Consider the following 20,414-nt stretch of genomic DNA (forward strand, 5'->3'; position numbering starts at 1 on the left):
CTGGAGCTTCGTGAAATGGGTTTCCATGGCCGGGCAGCCACACACAAGCCTAAGATCACCATGCGCAATGCCAAGCGTGGAAATGCGTTCTCTGGAGTGATGAATTACACTTCACCATCTGGCAGTCTGATGGACGAATCTGGGTTTGGCGGATGTCAGGAGAACGCTACCTGCCACAATGCATTGTGCCAACTGTAAAGTTTGGTGGAGGAGGAATAATGGTCTGGGGCTGTTTTTCATGGTTCATGGCCCCTTAGTTCCAGTGAAGGGAAATCTTAACACTACAGCATACAATGACATTCTAGATGATTCTGTGCTTCCAACTTTGTGACAACAGTTTGGGGAAGGTCCTTTCCTGTTTCAGCATGACAATGCCCCTGTGCACAAAGCAAGGTCAATACAGAAATGGTTTGTTGAGATCGGTGTAGTGCACTAAATTTCATCCTACATAGTGCACTAGTTTTCATCCTACATAGTGCACTAGTTTTCATCCTACATAGTGCACTAGTTTTCATCCTACATAGTGCACTACCTTTCATCCTACATAGTGCACTAGTTTTCATCCTACATAGTACACTACTTTTCATTCTACATAGTGCACTACCTTTCATCCTACATAGGGCACTATCTCTCATCCTACATAGTGCACTACTTTTCATTCTACATAGTGCACTACCTTTCATCCTACATAGGGGACTATCTTTCATCCTACATAGTGCACTACTTTTCACCAGAGCCCTGTGTGCCATTTGGGGTGAACAATGCCCAGCCTCCAGCCTGGTGCACCAGCAGATGGGGAAGGGTCAGGGGCCTCTTCCTGATCTGGGAGGGGCTTTTTTAGGGGTCTGACAGAGGAACAATGAGCTCCACCCTTTCCCTCACAGATGCCTATATACCCAGTGATGGAATAGAGAGTTGTATAGTGAACCATCTGTTCTTCATTCCTTCACTGTGTTTCCCTCCCAGGCGATAGATGTCTTGGACGCCTGATTACTGTCCCTGGGATGCAGCGCAATAGATCACTACGCTCCAATAACCTCCTTCCTCGTCAGACAAACACAAGAAATAGGAACTTGGGGATTATTATTTCTGCTATTTATCATATTTATTATAAAAGCCGATTTGACTCTTTTAGTTTGTAAAAATTGACGTTATATTTTTTGTGATGCAGCATACATACGTCTAGGATGTAGATTGTGCAAGTCAAAATGTAACGTTTTTTTTGTTTGTCAATATAGGCTCTCTTGGAGAATTGTCCTTAAAATAGATTACGAAAAAGACTGAAAAAAAGAGGGTGAGAGAGAGAGAGAAACATAGTAAGACAACTGTGAGGGTTTTAATCAGCTTGGGAACGGTCTCTCTCTCTTTAGTTCTCTGTTATGGTTTACCATCTCTAGCTTCACCTTTGACCATCAGAGGGGCCTCTGCCGTCACAATAGCTCTGTTGTCCTATTGGTTGGACACCCTGCCTGCTTCTATCCCCCCACAGAGAGAGCAACGTCTTGAAGACTGCTGCCTAGCACACGACAAAGTAGGTTGTCTTGTCTGGGTGTTTTAACGCGGTGGTTTTACTAACGCTGTTGTTTCCTCCTTCAACAGCGCTGGAATGCACATGAAAGCGGAACGGAAGAGTACGAGGCAGAAGGTGGGTGTAAAGTTACGATAAAGTTATTGTATTTATTGTAAAGTTATTGCATTTATTGTAAGGTGTTTACAATAAATACAAACACTTTACAATAAATGCAACAACTTTACAATAAATTCAGTCACTTTACAATAAATTCAGTAACTTTACAATAAATTCAGTAACTTTACAATATATTCAGTAACTTTACAATAAATGCAAAAAATTACAATAAATGCAGAGTTACTGTATTTATTGTTTTAAAAAAAATGTTTATTGTAAAGTTTTTGTATTTATTGTAAAGTTGTTGCATTTATTGTAAAGTTACTGAATTTATTGTAAAGTTGTTGCATTTATTGTAAAGTTACTGAATTTATTGTAAAGTTACTGAATTTATTGTAAAGTTACTGCATTTATTGTAAAGTTACTGCATTTATTGTAAAGTTACTGCGTTTAAGGAAAAGCTTACAGGTCAGCGTTTCACTCTACTGTTTACACCTGCTGTGTGCTCTACCTGTGACAAAACATTTATTTTTTTATTTGATACTCACCACTTTCACTAGATAGCCGTTCAGTCAGCTTTGGGGTCGATTCCATTTGAGTTTAGAACGTAAACTGAATCTCCATTATCAAGCAGAACCCCAGGCCTCCCGAGTGGCAGGAAGCGGTCTAAAGCGTCACTACAGACCCAGGTTCGATCCCAGGCTGTGTCACAGCCAGCCACGACCGGGAAACCTGACTTCGGGCGCCAGCCCGTACGGTGTTTCCTCCGACACATTGGTGCGGCTGGCTTCCGGTTTAAGCGAGCAGTGTGTCAAGAAGCGGTGCGGCTTGGCCAGGGTCGTGTTTCGGAGGACGCACGGCTCTCGACCTTCGCCTCTCCCCGAGTCCGTAGGGGAGTTGCAGCGATGGGACAAGACTGTACCTACCAATTTGGATGTCCTGAAATTAGGGAGAACATAAATAAATGAAAACAAAGTAGACCTGACCCTGATCATAGGAGTGAGATGGAGGACATTCAACGCCTATGATCAGGGAGCCAGGGTCTTAAGTCAAGTCTTATCAGTGTGTGTGTGTGTGTGTGTGTGTGTGTGTGTGTGTGTGTGTGTGTGTGTGTGTGTGTGTGTGTGTGTGTGTGTGTGTGTGTGTGTGTGTGTGTGTGTGTGTGTGTGTGTGTGTGTGTGTGTAGGCCAGCTGCACCTGTGGAACCCTGATGAACCCTCCACCCCGCGGGTCTCTATCACACCCCTCTCAGACCACCTGGAGGAGAGGTTTCGGGAGGCCTGCGAGGAACTGGCTATGCCCTGGGATGGATGTGCCAGCCACCATGAGCTACTGGCTCTCTGTGACCACCTGGGCCTGGAGGTGAGGAAAGAGACTGTAATGGTACCCTTATCTTTATAGTGTGGATTAGGGTGCCATTTTGGATTCAACCAAAGTTCATTTTGGACTCAGCTGGTCCCAATTTACACCTCACCCCATCCTCTTGGCCCTAATCCTTCCATGTTTGCCGACCTGTAAGGTGGAAGCAATATGGTGGAAGCAGGTCCGATCTGTAAGGTGGAAGCAATATGGTGGAAGCAGGTCTGATCTGTAAGGTGGAAGCAATATGTTGGAAGCAGGTCTGATCTGTAAGGTGGAAGCAATATGTTGGAAGCAGGTCTGATCTGTAAGGTGGAAGCAATGTGGTGGAAGCAGGTCTGATCTGTAAGGTGGAAGCAATGTGGTGGAAGCAGGTCTGATCTGTAAGGTGGAAGCAATATGTTGGAAGCAGGTCTGATCTGTAAGGTGGAAGCAATATGTTGGAAGCAGGTCTGATCTGTAAGGTGGACGCAATATGTTGGAAGCAGGTCTGATCTGTAAGGTGGAAGCAATGTGGTGGAAGCAGGTCTGATCTGTAAGGTGGAAGCAATATGGTGGAAGTAGGTCTGATCTGTAAGGTGGACGCAATATGTTGGAAGCAGGTCTGATCTGTAAGGTGGAAGCAATGTGGTGGAAGCAGGTCTGATCTGTAAGGTGGAAGCAATATGGTGGAAGCAGGTCTGATCTGTAAGGTGGAAGCAATGTGGTGGAAGCAGGTCTGATCTGTAAGGTGGAAGCAATGTGGTGGAAGCAGGTCTGATCTGTAAGGTGGAAGCAATATGTTGGAAGCTCTACCACTACACTGCTGATATCTATCCGGTTCCCTTTAGATCGGGGAAACATTGAAGGGTTAAAGCCGAGGAGAAAGGGTAAGGAAGCTAATTAGGACCGGCTGACTATGTAACCAACGGTAACCTATTTCCTATAGTGCATTGGGTAGGGAATAGGGTGCTATTTTGGACATCGCCCCCAAGTGGAGGTTTGAGAGTCTGAGTAGTGTTTCTAATTGTTGTGTTGTCTCCAGGTGACGGAGGATGTCCTCCAGGTTCTAAGTGGTGACGAGATCCTGAGCGTTCAGGCGTTTACTTCCTGTGTTCTGAACCACTCCAAGCCCCCCACCCCGTCTGCCTCCACACCTTACAGACAGCTCAAAAGACTACACTCCTCACAGGTACAAGCCCCCCACCCCGTCTGCCTCCACACCTTACAGACAGCTCAAAAGACTACACTCCTCACAGGTACAAGCCCCCCACCCCGTCTGCCTCCACACCTTACAGACAGCTCAAAAGACTACACGCCTCACAGGTACAAGCCCCCCACCCCGTCTGCCTCCACACCTTACAGACAGCTCAAAAGACTACACTCCTCACAGGTACAAGCCCCCCACCCCGTCTGCCTCCACACCTTACAGACAGCTCAAAAGACTACACTCCTCACAGGTACAAGCCCCCCACCCCGTCTGCCTCCACACCTTACAGACAGCTCAAAAGACTACACTCCTCACAGGTACAAGCCCCCCACCCCGTCTGCCTCCACACCTTACAGACAGCTCAAAAGACTACACTCCTCACAGGTACAAGCCCCCCACCCCGTCTGCCTCCACACCTTACAGACAGCTCAAAAGACTACACTCCTCACAGGTACAAGCCCCCCACCCCGTCTGCCTCCACACCTTACAGACAGCTCAAAAGACTACACGCCTCACAGGTACATGGAAGCTCACCAGTTTAGGTCTCTAGTTCTCATGTCAAAGCTAGACATCGCTACCACATTTTAGTGATTTCTTAACAAAATTCCTGATTTACATTTTTTTTTTTTTTTAAACATGCTGGGAACGGCGTTACAATATTTCCTGTTTAGAGTCACTCTTGAATTAATACATGGAGGGATGAAGGATTGAATGAATGAACTAACAAATTAGTGAATCAATTAGTGAATGAATGAACTAACAAATTAATGAATCAATTAGTGAATGAATGACCTAACAAATTAATAAATGAATTAGTGAATGAATGAACTAACAAATTAATGAATGAATTAGTGAATGAATGAACTAACAAATTAATGAATCAATTAGGGAATGAATGAACTAACAAATTAATGAATCAATTAGGGAATGAATGAACTAACAAATGAATGAATCAATTAGTGAATGAATGAACTAACAAATTAATGAATCAATTAGTGAATGAATGTACTAACAAGTGAATGAATGCATGTATTAGACAATTAAAATAGATACTGCCACACACCAATGCAATGACAAGTACACATGCAGTATCTTGCTGTAGTATCTGGTAATATTTATGAGGTGTTCCCCATGTCTCCTTGCAGCCATTCGATGAGACGGGCCGTAGAACCAGCGCTATGACGAGCACCATCGGGATGCGTCTGTTCTCCACTCTGGACGATGGGACAGGGTCCGCTCCTGCTGAGGACGTCCTGGATGCCTGGATGGAGGAGGGCGTCGAGAACAGCACCGAGATACTACAGGTGATCATATTTTACCTCTCATTCTGGAGGGAGGTAGAGAGGGAGGTAAAAAAGGGAGGAAAGTCGAAAGGGAGGGAGGTAGGTAGAGAGAGAGGGAGGAAGTTCGAAAGGGAGGGAGGTCAAAAGGGAGGGAGGTAGGTAGAGGTAGAGAGAAAGGTAGAGTATAAGAGCGCAAGGCGAGACCCAGATGCAGACACAGGAGGCAGATCGTTTGAGTCTTCATATTTATTAAACAATCCAAAAGGGGTACGCAAGAGACTGGTCGTGGACAGGCAAAAGGTCAAAACCAGTTCAGAGTCCAGGAGGTACAGAGTGGCAGGCAGACTCGAGGTCAGGGCAGGCAGAATGGTCAGGCAGGCGGGTACGGAGTCCAGAAAACAGGCAAGGGTCAAAAACCGGGAGGATTAGCAAAAGAGAATAGAAATAAGAGTATGGGAAAACACTGGTTGACTTGGAAACAAACAAGACGAACTGGCACAGAGAGACAGGAAACACAGGGATAGAGAGACAGGAAACACAGGGATAGAGAGACAGGAAACACAGGGATAAATACACTGGTACAGAGAGACAGGAAACACAGGGATAGATACACCAGGGATAATAAGCGACACCTGGAGGGGGTGGAGACAATCACAAGACAGGTGAAACAGATCAGGGTGCGACATAGAGAGAGAGGCAGGGAGGTAGAGAGGCAGGGAGGCTTGAGATGTTGACACTGTGTATGTGTCTCTGTCTATGTTTGTGCTGTAGGCCTTGGATTTTGACCTGGAGGGCAAAGTGAACCTCAGGGAGCTGACTGTGGCTCTGGAGAACGAGCTCCTCATGACTAAGAATGGGATCCACCAGGCTGCACTGGCCAGCTTTAAGGCTGAGATCAGATACCTTCTGTGAGTATGAGGAGACACCTACTGGCCAGCTTTAAGGCTGAGATCAGATACCTTCTGTGAGTATGAGGAGACACCTACTGGCCAGCTTTAAGGCTGAGATCAGATACCTTCTGTGAGTATGAGGAGACACCTACTGGCCAGCTTTAAGGCTGAGATCAGAAACCTACTGGCCAGCTTTAAGGCTGAGATCAGATACCTACTGGCCAGCTTTAAGGCTGAGATCAGATACATACTGGCCAGCTTCAAGGCTGAGATCAGAAAACTACTGGCCAGCTTCAAGGCTGAGATCAGAAAACTACTGGCCAGCTTTAAGGATGAGATCAGATACCTACTGGCCAGCTTTAAGGCTGAGATCAAATACCTACTGGCCAGCTTTAAGGCTGAGATCAGATACCTACTGGCCAGCTTTAAGGCTGAGATCAGATACCTACTGGCCAGCTTTAAGGCTGAGATCAGATACCTACTGGTCAGCTTTAAGGCTGAGATCAGATACCTACTGGCCAGCTTTAAGGCTGAGATCAGATACCTACTGGCCAGCTTTAAGGCTGAGATCAGATACCTACTGTGAGTATGAGTAGAAACCTACTGGCCAGCTTTAAGGCTAAGATCAGATACCTACTGTGAGTACGAGGAGAAGCCTACTGGCCAGCTTTAAGGCTGAGATCAGAAACCTACTGGCCAGCTTTAAGGCTGAGATCAGATACATACTGGCCAGCTTTAAGGCTGAGATCAGATATCGGCCAGATTTAAGGCAAGAGATCAGAAAACTACTGGCCAGCTTCAAGGCTGAGATCAGAAACCTACAGGCCAGCTTTAAAGCTGAGATCAGAAACCTACTGGCCAGCATTACGGCTGAGATCAGATACCTACTGGCCAGCTTTAAGGCTGAGATCAGAACCTACTGGCCAGCTTTAAGGCTGAGATCAGAACCTACTGTAAGTATGAGTAGAAACCTACTGGCCAGCATTACGGCTGAGATCAGATACCTTCTGGACAGGATTAAGGCTGAGATCAGAAACCTTCTGGACAGGATTAAGGCTGAGATCAGAAACCTACTGCAGAGCTTTAAGGCTGAGATCAGATACCAGCCAGATTTAAGGCTGAGATCAGATACTTACTGGCCAGCTTTAAAGCTGAGATCAGAAACCTACTGGCCAGCTTTAAGGCTGAGATCAGTACCTACTGGCCAGCTTTAAGGCTGAGATCAGATACCTACTGGCCAGCTTTAAGGCTGAGATCAGATACCTACTGGCCCGCTTTAAGGCTGAGATCAGATACCTACTGTCCAGCTTTAAGGCTGAGATCAGAAACCTACTGGCCAGCTTTAAGGCTGAGATCCGATACCTACTGGCCAGCTTTAAGGCTGAGATCAGATACCTACTGGCCAGCTTTAAGGCTGAGATCAGATACCTACTGGCCAGCTTTAAAGCTGAGATCAGATACCTACTGGCCAGCTTTAAGGCTGAGATCAGATGCCGACCAGATTTAAGGCTGCAGATACCGACCAGATTTAAGGCTGAGATCAGATACCTACTGGCCAGCTTTAAAGCTGAGATCAGATACCTACTGGCCAGCTTTAAGGCTGAGATCAGATACCTACTGGCTAGCTTTAAGGCTGAGATCAGTACCTACTGGCCAGCTTTAAAGCTGAGATCAGATACCTACTGGCCAGCTTTAAAGCTGAGATCAGTTACCTACTGGCCAGCTTTAAAGCTGAGATCAGATACCTACTGGCCAGCTTTAAAGCTGAGATCAGATACCTACTGGCCAGCTTTAAGGCTGAGATCAGATACCTATTGGCCAGCTTTAAAGCTGAGATCAGTACCTACTGGCCAGCTTTAAGGCTGAGATCAGATACCTACTGGCCAGCTTTAAGGCTGAGATCAGATACCTACTTGCCAGCTTTAAGGCTGAGATCAGATACCTACTGGCCAGCTTTAAGGCTGAGATCTGATACCTACTGGCCAGCTTTAAGGCTGCGATCAGATACCTACTGTAAGTATGAGTAGAAACCTACACTGGTGCTGACAGTCTGAGTGAAATGCATATACACACTCACACATTTACAGCATTTTAGTCATTTAGCAGACGCTCTTATCCAGAGCAACTTACAGTTAGCTAGGTGGTATAACAACATATCTCAGGCATAGTAAGTACACTTTCCCTCAAAGTCACCATCAACAGTCAGAGCTAGTAGGACAAGAATAGTGCAAGTGTTACTTCAAGAAAGGCCAGGGTGTTAGTGGTTTTTCTGTAGCGTAACGTATACGCTGGGAGTCGGAAAGCATGTGGTGAGTTTAATAATAAACAGAAACATCGAACAATATAGCAAACACGAGTAGCGTATAGACATGAAACACATAAACAATACTGACTGGGGAAAGAGGGGAGGTAATAAGTGAGGTAATGGAGTCCAGGTGTGCCTCATGATGCGCGTAATGATTGATGCCAGGTGTGCGTAATGACGGATCCCGGGACCGGTGGTCGGTAAACCGGCTCCGGTAGTAGAGTGACCGTAACACGCGCTTTCTCTTTTCGTAGTGTTGCTACACCCTGTCTCGTCAGTGCGTATCATTCACAATAGTATTTCAGTCATGTAAATACTTGATTAACTGGCTGATTGTTCTTCAGTGAACGTGCCGATCGGGAGCTCCGAGAGAAGGAGAAGACTCGTTCTGACCTGGAGAAAGCAGAGAAGTTAAAAACCCAGCTGGCTACTGAGGTGGACGAGCATCACTCTGCCATCGAACGCATGAATGACCTCAACCTGAGGTAACACACACCCACACACACACACACACACACACACACACACACACACACACACATAGCACAGCTCTGCCATTGAACGTATGAATGACCTCATCACCTCATCGTTCCCTCCTTTTATCGCTTCTATTCCCTCACTTTTCTCTTCCTCTGTTCTGCCTATGACCTTCCCCTATTCTATGGGCTTGTGCCTTGTAAACTAACAATTGCCTCTGGGAAAAATAGAGGGGATAAATTGCATTGAATCGACTAGAATTGACTCCTGTGTGCGTGTGTTGTAGGAAGCTGGAGCAGGAACACAGGGAGAAGCTGGTGTCTGTCAGGTCAGAGCTCATTAAAGAGATGGACCAGATACAGCAGCAGACTGGTCTGCAGAGAGAGAAACTAGAGACAGAGATGGAGAAGCTCAGAGATGACGAGAACTTCCTCAGAGACCACCTGTCACTCACTGTCAAGGTAACTAACACAGACCACCTGTCACTCACTGTCACGGTAACTAACACAGACCACCTGTCACTCACTGTCAAGGTAACTAACACAGACCACCTGTCACTCACTGTCAAGGTAACTAACACAGACCACCTCTCACTCACTGTCACGGTAACTAACACAGACCACCGCTCACTCACTGTCACGGTAACTAACACAGACCACCTCTCACTCACTGTCACGGTAACTAACACAGACCACCTCTCACTCACTGTCACGGTAACTAACACAGACCACCTCTCACTCACTGTCAAGGTAACTAACACAGACCACCTCTCACTCACTGTCACGGTAACTAACACAGACCACCTGTCACTCACTGTCAAGGTAACTAACACAGACCACCTGTCACTCACTGTCAAGGTAACTAACACAGACCACCTGTCACTCACTGTCACGGTAACTAACACAGACCACCCCTCACTCACTGTCACGGTAACTAACACAGACCACCGCTCACTCACTGTCACGGTAACTAACACAGACCACCGCTCACTCACTGTCACGGTAACTAACACAGACCACCTCTCACTCACTGTCAAGGTAACTAACACAGACCACCTGTCACTCACTGTCAAGGTAACTAACACAGACCACCTCTCACTCACTGTCACGGTAACTAACACAGACCACCTGTCACTCACTGTCAAGGTAACTAACACAGACCACCTGTCACTCACTGTCAAGGTAACTAACACAGACCACCTGTCACTCACTGTCAAGGTAACTAACACAGACCACCTGTCACTCACTGTCAAGGTAACTAACACAGACCACCTGTCACTCACTGTCAAGGTAACTAACACAGACCACCTGTCACTCACTGTCAAGGTAACTAACACAGACCACCTGTCACTCACTGTCAAGGTAACTAACACAGACCACCTGTCACTCACTGTCAAGGTAACTAACACAGACCACCTGTCACTCACTGTCACGGTAACTAACACAGACCACCTCTCACTCACTGTCACGGTAACTAACACAGACCACCGCTCACTCACTGTCACGGTAACTAACACAGACCACCTGTCACTCACTGTCAAGGTAACTAACACAGACCACCTCTCACTCACTGTCACGGTAACTAACACAGACCACCTCTCACTCACTGTCACGGTAACTAACACAGACCACCTGTCACTCACTGTCAAGGTAACTAACACAGACCACCTCTCACTCACTGTCACGGTAACTAACACAGACCACCGCTCACTCACTGTCACGGTAACTAACACAGACCACCTGTCACTCACTGTCACGGTAACTAACACAGACCACCTGTCACTCACTGTCAAGGTAACTAACACAGACCACCTCTCACTCACTGTCACGGTAACTAACACAGACCACCTCTCACTCACTGTCACGGTAACTAACACAGACCACCGCTCACTCACTGTCACGGTAACTAACACAGACCACCTGTCACTCACTGTCAAGGTAACTAACACAGACCACCTCTCACTCACTGTCACGGTAACTAACACAGACCACCTCTCACTCACTGTCACGGTAACTAACACAGACCACCTGTCACTCACTGTCAAGGTAACTAACACAGACCACCTCTCACTCACTGTCACGGTAACTAACACAGACCACCGCTCACTCACTGTCACGGTAACTAACACAGACCACCTGTCACTCACTGTCAAGGTAACTAACACAGACCACCTGTCACTCACTGTCAAGGTAACTAACACAGACCACCTCTCACTCACTGTCAAGGTAACTAACACAGACCACCTCTCACTCACTGTCAAGGTAACTAACACAGACCACCTCTCACTCACTGTCAAGGTAACTAACACAGACCACCTCTCACTCACTGTCAAGGTAACTAACACAGACCACCTGTCACTCACTGTCACGGTAACTAACACAGACCACCTCTCACTCACTGTCAAGGTAACTAACACAGACCACCTCTCACTCACTGTCAAGGGAACTAACACAGACCACCTCTCACTCACTGTCAAGGTAACTAACACAGACCACCTGTCACTCACTGTCACGGTAACTAACACAGACCACCTGTCACTCACTGTCAAGGTAACTAACACAGACCACCTCTCACTCAGTGTCACGGTAACTAACACAGACCACCCCTGTGGTCCGTGTTAGTAGCCTAGTGGTTAGAGTGTTGGGCCAGTAACCGAAAGGTTGCAAGATTGAATCCCCAAGCTGACAAGGTACAAATCTGTCGTTCTGCCCTTGAACAACCCACTGTTCCTAGGCCGTCATTGTAAATAATAATTTGTTCTTAACTGACTTGCCTAGTTAAATAAAGGTTACAAATTGTAATTTTTGGGAACGCCGTCATACCATTGAAGAAGACATGGATTGTGTATGTGTGCCATTCAGACGATGAATGAAAGAAAATAAAAAAAGATTTAAGTGCCTTTGAACGTGGTATGGTAGTAGGTGCCAGGCGCACCGTTTTTTGTCAAGAACTGCAACGCTGCTGGGGTGTTCACGCTCAACAGTTTCCCCGTGTGTATCAAGAATAGTCCACCACCCAAAGGACATCCAGCCATCTTGACACACCTGTGGGAAGCATTGGAGTCAACATGGGCCAGCATCCCTGTGGAACACTTTCGACACCTTGTAGTGTCCATGACCTGACAAATTGAGGCTGTTCTGAGGGCAAAAGGGGGTGCAACTCAATATTAGGAAGGTGTTCCTGTTTGGTATCCTCAGTGTAGAGCTGCTGAACAGCAATGAGAAATTGGTGATCTGTCTCCTTAACCCCAACTTTAACCTCTAACCCTAACGTTAACCTCTAACCCTAACTTTAACTTCTAACCCTAACTTTAACTTCTAACCCTAACTTTAACCTCTAACCCTAACTTTAACCTCTAACCCTAACGTTAACCTCTAACCCGAACTTTAACCTCTAACCCGAACTTTAACCTCTAACCCTAACTTTAACCTCTAACCCTAACGTTAACCTCTAACCCCAACTTTACTCTCTAACCCCGACTTTAACCTCTAACCCTAACTTTAACCTCTAACCCTAACTTTAAACTCTAACCTCGACTTTAATCTCTAACCTCGACTTTAACCTCTAACCTTGACTTTAACCTCTAACCCTAACTTTAACCTCCAACCCCAACTCTAACTCCAACCCTAACTTTAACCCCCAACCCTAACTAACCCCCAACCCTAACTAACCCCCAACCGTAACTAACCCCCAACCCTAACTAACCCCCAACCCTAACTAACCCCCAACCCTAACTAACCCCCAACCCTAACTAACCCCCAACCCTAACTAACCTCCAACCCTAACTAACCCCCAACCCTAACTAACCCCCAACCCTAACTAACCCCCAACCCTAACTAACCCCCAACCCTAACTAACCCCCAACCCTAACTTTAACCCCCAACCCTAACTAACCCCCAACCCTAACTAACCCCTAACCCTGACTAACCCCCAACCCTAACTTTAACCCCCAACCCTAACTAACCCCCAACCCTAACTTTAACCCCCAACCCTAACTAACCCCCAACCCTAACTAACCCCCAACCCTAACTAACCCCCAACCCTAACTAACCCCCAACCCTAACTAACCCCCAACCCTAACTTTAACCCCCAACCCTAACTAACCCCCAACCCTAACCGTAACTCTAAACCCCCAACTCTAACTAACCCCCAACCCTAACCGTAACTCTAAACCCCCAACCCTAACTTTAACCCCCAACCCTAACTAACCCCCAACCCTAACCGTAACTCTAAACCCCCAACTCTAACTTGGAGATGGAGCTGCTGGACAGCACTGAGAAACTGGTGATCTGTCTCCGTAACCCCATCTTTAACCTCCTACCTCGACTTTAACCTCTAACCCCAACTCTAACTTTCACCCTCAGGAGAGTAGGCGTCTGGAGATGGAGCTGCTGGACAGCACTGAGAAACTGGTAGAGGCAGAAAACCAGGTCAGCAAACTGCAGAGGAACCTGGATAACATCCTGAAGGAAAAGGTGAAACACCATTCTCTTCCACGGTATCAATATATTAACTTGACAAAACAAAAGTCTAAAAGGCGAGTCTTCTGACCAGCAATACGTAATAATCCACATTAATCTAATTTCATATTTATATATATAACATATATACATATACATATATATAACATATATACATATATATATATATAACATATATACATATACATATAACATATATACATATATATAACATATATATATCACATATACATATATACATATAGATAACATATATACATATATATAACATATATACATATACATATATACATAACATATATACATATATACATATACATAACATAGATACACATATATAACATATATACATATATATACATATATGTATATATATAACATATATACATATATACATATATATAACATATATACATATACATATACAGTGGGGAGAACAAGTATTTGATACACTGCCGATTTTGCAGGTTTTCCTACTTACAAAGCATGTAGAGGTCTGTAATTTTTATCATAGTTACACTTCAACTGTGAGAGACGGAATCTAAAACAAATATCCAGAAAATCACATTGTATGATTTTTAAGTAATTAATTTGCATTTTATTGCATGACATAAGTATTTGATCACCTACCAACCAGTAAGAATTCCGGCTCTCACAGACCTGTTCGTTTTTCTTTAAGAAGCCCTCCTGTTCTCCACTCATTACCTGTATTAACTGCACCTGTTTGAACTCGATACCTATATAAAAGACACCTGTCCACACACTCAATCAAACAGACTCCAACCTCTCCACAATGGCCAAGACCAGAGAGCTGTGTAAGGACATCAGGGATAAAATTGTAGACCTGCACAAGGCTAGGATGGACTACAGGACAATAGGCAAGCAGCTTGGTGAGAAGGCAACAACTGTTGGCGCAATTATTAGAAAATGGAAGAAGTTCAAGATGACGGTCAATCACCCTTGGTCTGGGGCTCCATGCAAGATCTCACCTCGTGGGGCATCAATGATCATGAGGAAGGTGAGGGATCAGCCCAGAACTACACGGCAGGATCTGGTCAATGACCTGAAGAGAGCTGGGACCACAGTCTCAAAGAAAACCATTAGTAACACACTACGCCGTCATGGATTAAAATCCTGCAGCGCACGCAAGGTCCCCCTGCTCAAGCCAGCGCATGTCCAGGCCCTTCTGAAGTTTGCCAATGACCATCTGGATGATCCAGAGGAGGAATGGGAGAAGGTCATGTGGTCTGATGAGACAAAAATATAGCTTTTTGGTCTAAACTCCACTCGCCGTGTTTGGAGGAAAAAGAAGGATGAGTACAACCCCAAGAACACCATCTCAACCGTGAAGCATGGAGGTGGAAACATCATTCTTTGGGGATGCTTTTCTGCAAAGGGGACAGGGCGAATGCACCGTATTGAGGGGAGGATGGATGGGGCCATGTATCGCGAGATCTTGGCCAACAACCTCCTTCCCTCAGTAAGAGCATTGAAGATGGGTCGTGGCTGGGTCTTCCAGCATGACAACGACCCGAAACACACAGCCAGGGCAACTAAGGAGTGGCTCCGTAAGAAGCATCTCAAGGTCCTGGAGTGGCCTAGCCAGTCTCCAGACCTGAACCCAATAGAAAATCTTTGGAGGGAGCTGAAAGTCCGTATTGCCCAGCGACAGCCCCCAAACCTGAAGGATCTGGAGAAGGTCTGTATGGAGGAGTGGGCCAAAATCCCTGCTGCAGTGTGTGCAAACCTGGTCAAGAACTACAGGAAATGTATGATCTCTGTAATTGCAAACAAAGGTTTCTGTACCAAATATTAAGTTCTGCTTTTCTGATGTATCAAATACTTATTTCATGCAATAAAATGCAAATTAATTACTTAAAAATCATACAATGTGATTTTCTGGATATTTGTTTTAGATTCTGTCTCTCACAGTTGAAGTGTACCTATGATAAAAATTACAGACCTCTACATGCTTTGTAAGTAGGAAAACCTGCAAAATCGGCAGTGTATCAAATACTTGTTCTCCCCACTGTATATACATATACATATATATATAACATATATACATATATATAACAAATATACATATATATAACATATATACATATATATAACATATACATATATACATATATATAACATATATACATATACATATATACACATATATAAGTGCTATACACTGCTGTTCATCAGCAATAATCTGGAGAGATTCAGTACTGGCTATTTGCTTGCTGTTTTGGGGGGTTTTAGGCTGGGTTTCTGTACAGCACTTTGTGATATCAGCTGATGTAAGAAGGGCTTTATAAATACATTTGATTTGATATATGAATGAGAATCTATCTAAAGTATAAGTATCTGTCCCTAAGAAACTCCCCTTGGTTCTGTTTGGCTCAGTTTGGGGATCTGGACCTGGGCAGTGCTGAGTTCTTCCTACAGGAGGAGAGTCTCAGACGGCTACGCAGTAGCTATGAGGAACAGTGTCGGGTGAGAACGCCTACTGGAAACACACACATCAAATCGAATTCGTCACATGCTTGGTTTAACAACAGGTGTACACTTAAACAGTGAAATGCTGACTTACGGGTCCTTTTCCAACAATGCAGGTAAATATTTCGTTTTTTTAATGAAATGGGAAATAGTGACGAGGAATAAATACACTGTGAATAATGAGTAAAAATAACATGTCTATCAGGGAATACCGGTACAGAGTCAATGTGCAGGGGTACGAGGTAATAACATAGCTATATACATGGAGTACCAGTACCGAGTCAATGTGCAGGGGTACCAGGTAATAACATGGCTATATACAAGGAGTACCAGTACTGAGTCAATGTGCAGGGGTACCAGGTAATAACATGGCTATATACATGGAGTACCAGTACCGAGTCAATGTGCAGGAGTACGAGGTAATTGAGGTAGCTATGTACATATAGGTAGGGTTAAAGTAACTAGGCAACAGGATAGATACCGTAGCAGCAGTGTGTGTGTGTGTGTGTGTGTGTGTGTGTGTGTGTGTGTGTGTGTGTGTGTGTGTGTGTGTGTGTGTGTGTGTGTGTGTGTGTGTGTGTGTGTGTGTGTGTGTGTGTGTGTGTGTGTGTGTGTGTGTGTGTGTGCATAGAGTCAGTGCAAGAGTTAGTGCAAAAACAACACACACACACACACACGCGGTGCAGTGCCAGGTAATAGCTCTCACTGGAACAAATCAAATCAATCCAACTAACTGTAGACACGTGTTAAATGACCTGTTTTAGATAGTAATCTTTCTGTTTTGATTTGTGGTGAATGTGACAGGAGCTGCAGGATCGCATCGATGAGCTTCAAGCAGAGCTGCAGGAGTACCACAACCTGGGTCGCACCTCTCAGCTCTGTCTCAAACCCCCTCTCTCTGAGGACCTGGAGAGTAGGAGTCCTGGCATGGAGTCAGACCCAGGTACATACAAATTATTTAATCAAATGGATTTTATAAAGCCCTTTTCGTATCATCAGTTTTCACAAAGGGCTTTACAGATACCCACAGCCTAAAACTCTAACGAGCTTTACCGATACCCCGCCTAAAACTCCAATGAGCTTTACAGATACCCCGCCTAAAACTCCAGTGAGCTTTACAGATACCCCCGCCTAAAACTCCCAACGAGCTTTACAGATACCCCGCCTAAAACTCCAACGAGCTTTACAGATACCCAGCCTAAAACTCCAACGAGCTTTACAGATACCCCACCTAAAACTCCAACGAGCTTTACAGATACCCCGCCTGAAACTCCAGTGAGCTTTACAGATACCCCAGCCTAAAACTCCAACGAGCTTTACAGATACCCTGCCTAAAACTCCAAAGGGCTTTACAGATACCCAGCCTAAAACTCCCAACGAGCTTTACAGATACCCCAGCCTAAAACTCCAACGAGCTTTACAGATACCCCGCCTAAAACTCCAACGAGCTTTACAGATACCCCGCCTGAAACTCCAGTGAGCTTTACAGATACCCCAGCCTAAAACTCCAACGAGCTTTACAGATACCCTGCCTAAAACTCCAACGAGCTTTACAGATACCCCGTCTAAAACTCCAAAGGGCTTTACAGATACCCAGCCTAAAACTCCAAAGGGCTTTACAGATACCCAGCCTAAAACTCCAAAGGGCTTTACAGATACCCAGCCTAAAACTCCAACTGTTATGCTGATGAATGAGGACCCAAAAGCGACTTAAGAGAAACAGAGTCTTTAATCCAGTCTTAAACAAACAATGATACTCCTGGATATTATCATAGGAAAATCCAAAACAGGAAACTGAAATCCTCTCGTCAGTAGAGAGGAACGACTGGAGACGCGACCACAGACTGCAGGTCGCTTCAGGAAGGCACAGGCCGTAGCTGACATAGACACCTGCTCACACGCAGCATCTGAAGAAGGCAAAAACACGACAGGGCGGAACAAGGACTGAACAGCAAACATCAAACAAGAATCCGACAAGGACAGAAGCGGAAAACAGAGCGAGAAATAGGGACTCTAATCAGAGGGCAAAATAGGGGACAGGTGTGAAAGAGTAAATGAGGTGGTTAGGAGAATGAGAAACAGCTGGGAGCAGGAACGGAACGATAGAGAGAGAGAGCGAGAGAGGGAGAGAGGGAGGGGGAGAGAGAGGGATAGAAAGAGGGAAAGAACCTAATAAGACCAGCAGAGGGAAGCACAGGGACAAGACATGATGATCAATGACAAAACATGACAGTACCCCCCCACTCACCGAGCGCCTCCTGGCGCACTCGAGGAGGAACCCTGGCGGCAACGAAGGAAATCATCAATCAACGAACGGTCCAGCACGTCCCGAGATGGAACCCAACTCCTCTCCTCAGGACCGTAACCCTCCCAATCCACTAAGTACTGGTGACCACGTCCCCGAGAACGCATGTCCATGATCTTCCGTACCTTGTAAATAGGTGCGCCCTCGACAAGGACGGGGGGGGGGGGAGGGAAGACGAACGGGGGCGCGAAGAAAAGGCTTGACACAGGAGACATGGAAGACAGGGTGGACGCGACGAAGATGTCGCGGAAGAAGCAGTCGCACGGCGACAGGATTGACGACCTGAGAGACACGAAACGGACCAATGAACCGCGGAGTCAACTTGCGAGAAGCTGTCGTAAGGGGAAGGTTACGAGTGGAAAGCCACACTCTCTGACCGCGACAATACCTAGGACTCTTAATCCTACGTTTATTGGCGGCTCTCACAGTCTGCGCCCTGTAACGGCAAAGTGCAGACCTGACCCTCCTCCAGGTGCGCTCACAACGTTGGACAAAAGCCTGAGCGGAGGGAACGCTGGACTCGGCGAGCTGGGACGAGAACAGAGGAGGCTGGTACCCAAGACTACTCTGAAACGGAGATAGCCCGGTAGCAGACGAAGGAAGCGAGTTGTGAGCGTACTCAGCCCAGGGGAGCTGTTCTGCCCAAGACGCAGGGTTTCGAAACGAAAGGCTGCGTAATATGCGACCAATCGACTGATTGGCCCTTTCTGCTTGACCGTTAGACTGGGGATGAAACCCGGAAGAGAGACTGACGGAAGCACCAATCAAACGACAGAACTCCCTCCAAAACTGTGACGTGAATTGCGGGCCTCTGTCTGAAACGGCGTCTAACGGGAGGCCATGAATTCTGAACACATTCTCAATGATGATTTGTGCCGTCTCCTTAGCGGAAGGAAGCTTAGCGAGGGGAATGAAATGTGCCGCCTTAGAGAACCTATCGATAACCGTAAGAATCACAGTCTTCCCCGCAGACGAAGGCAGACCGGTAATAAAGTCTAAGGCGATGTGAGACCATGGTCGAGAAGGAATGGGAAGCGGTCTGAGACGACCGGCAGGAGGAGAGTTACCTGACTTAGTCTGCGCGCAGTCTGAACAAGCAGCCACGAAACGGCGCGTGTCACGCTCCTGAGTAGGCCACCAAAACCGCTGGCGAATAGAAGCAAGCGTACCCCGAACGCCGGGGTGGCCAGCTAACTTGGCAGAGTGAGCCCACTGAAGAACAGCCAGACGAGTAGAGACAGGAACGAACAGAAGGTTACTAGGGCAAGCGCGCGGCGACGCAGTGTGAGTGAGTGCTTGCTTTACCTGTCTCTCAATTCCCCAGACAGTCAACCCGACAACACGCCCTTCAGGGAGAATCCCCTCGGGGTCGGTAGAAGCCACAGAAGAACTAAAGAGACGGGATAAGGCATCAGGCTTGGTGTTCTTATTTCCCGGGCGATAGGAAATCACGAACTCGAAACGAGCGAAAAACAACGCCCAACGAGCTTGACGTGCATTAAGTCGTTTGGCAGAATGGATGTACTCAAGGTTCTTATGGTCAGTCCAAACGACAAAAGGGACGGTCGCCCCCTCCAACCACTGTCGCCATTCGCCTATGGCTAAGCGGATGGCGAGCAGTTCGCGGTTACCCACATCATAGTTGCGTTCCGATGGCGACAGGCGATGAGAAAAGTAAGCGCAAGGATGAACCTTATCGTCAGAATGGAAGCGCTGGGACAGAATGGCTCCCACGCCCACCTCTGAAGCGTCAACCTCGACAATGAATTGTTTAGTGACGTCAGGAGTAACAAGGATAGGAGCGGATGTAAAACGCTTCTTGAGGAGATCAAAAGCTCCCTGGGCGGAACCGGACCACTTAAAGCAAGTCTTGACAGAAGTCAGAGCTGTGAGAGGGGCAGCCACTTGACCGAAATTACGAATGAAACGCCGATAGAAATTAGCGAAACCGAGAAAGCGCTGCAACTCGACACGTGACTTAGGAACGGGCCAATCGCTGACAGCCTGG

At 46.3% G+C, this 20,414-nt stretch overlaps 1 protein-coding gene across 3 annotated transcripts in view; it reads left to right on the top strand.

The window, feature by feature from the left end:
• The window catches only part of nin (ninein (GSK3B interacting protein)), an 85,133-nt gene that overhangs the window by 40,327 nt on the left and 24,392 nt on the right, over positions 1 to 20,414 (top strand). For 2 of the 3 annotated variants that reach the window (XM_071366802.1, XM_071366803.1), the window contains exons 5-14: positions 1,600 to 1,645; positions 2,814 to 2,989; positions 4,011 to 4,157; positions 5,321 to 5,479; positions 6,230 to 6,366; positions 8,998 to 9,138; positions 9,417 to 9,591; positions 13,495 to 13,605; positions 16,009 to 16,098; positions 16,906 to 17,044. In XM_071366802.1, the coding sequence (XP_071222903.1) occupies positions 1,600 to 1,645; positions 2,814 to 2,989; positions 4,011 to 4,157; positions 5,321 to 5,479; positions 6,230 to 6,366; positions 8,998 to 9,138; positions 9,417 to 9,591; positions 13,495 to 13,605; positions 16,009 to 16,098; positions 16,906 to 17,044 (1,321 nt within the window). Of the gene's footprint in view, positions 1 to 1,599; positions 1,646 to 2,813; positions 2,990 to 4,010; positions 4,158 to 5,320; positions 5,480 to 6,229; positions 6,367 to 6,413; positions 6,479 to 8,997; positions 9,139 to 9,416; positions 9,592 to 13,494; positions 13,606 to 16,008; positions 16,099 to 16,905; positions 17,045 to 20,414 lie in introns of those variants that run through there. The other variant, XM_071366805.1, reaches the window with a different exon arrangement.

Source organism: Salvelinus alpinus, chromosome 25 (genome assembly GCF_045679555.1).
Source record: "Salvelinus alpinus chromosome 25, SLU_Salpinus.1, whole genome shotgun sequence".
NCBI classification, from domain to species: domain Eukaryota; kingdom Metazoa; phylum Chordata; class Actinopteri; order Salmoniformes; family Salmonidae; genus Salvelinus; species Salvelinus alpinus.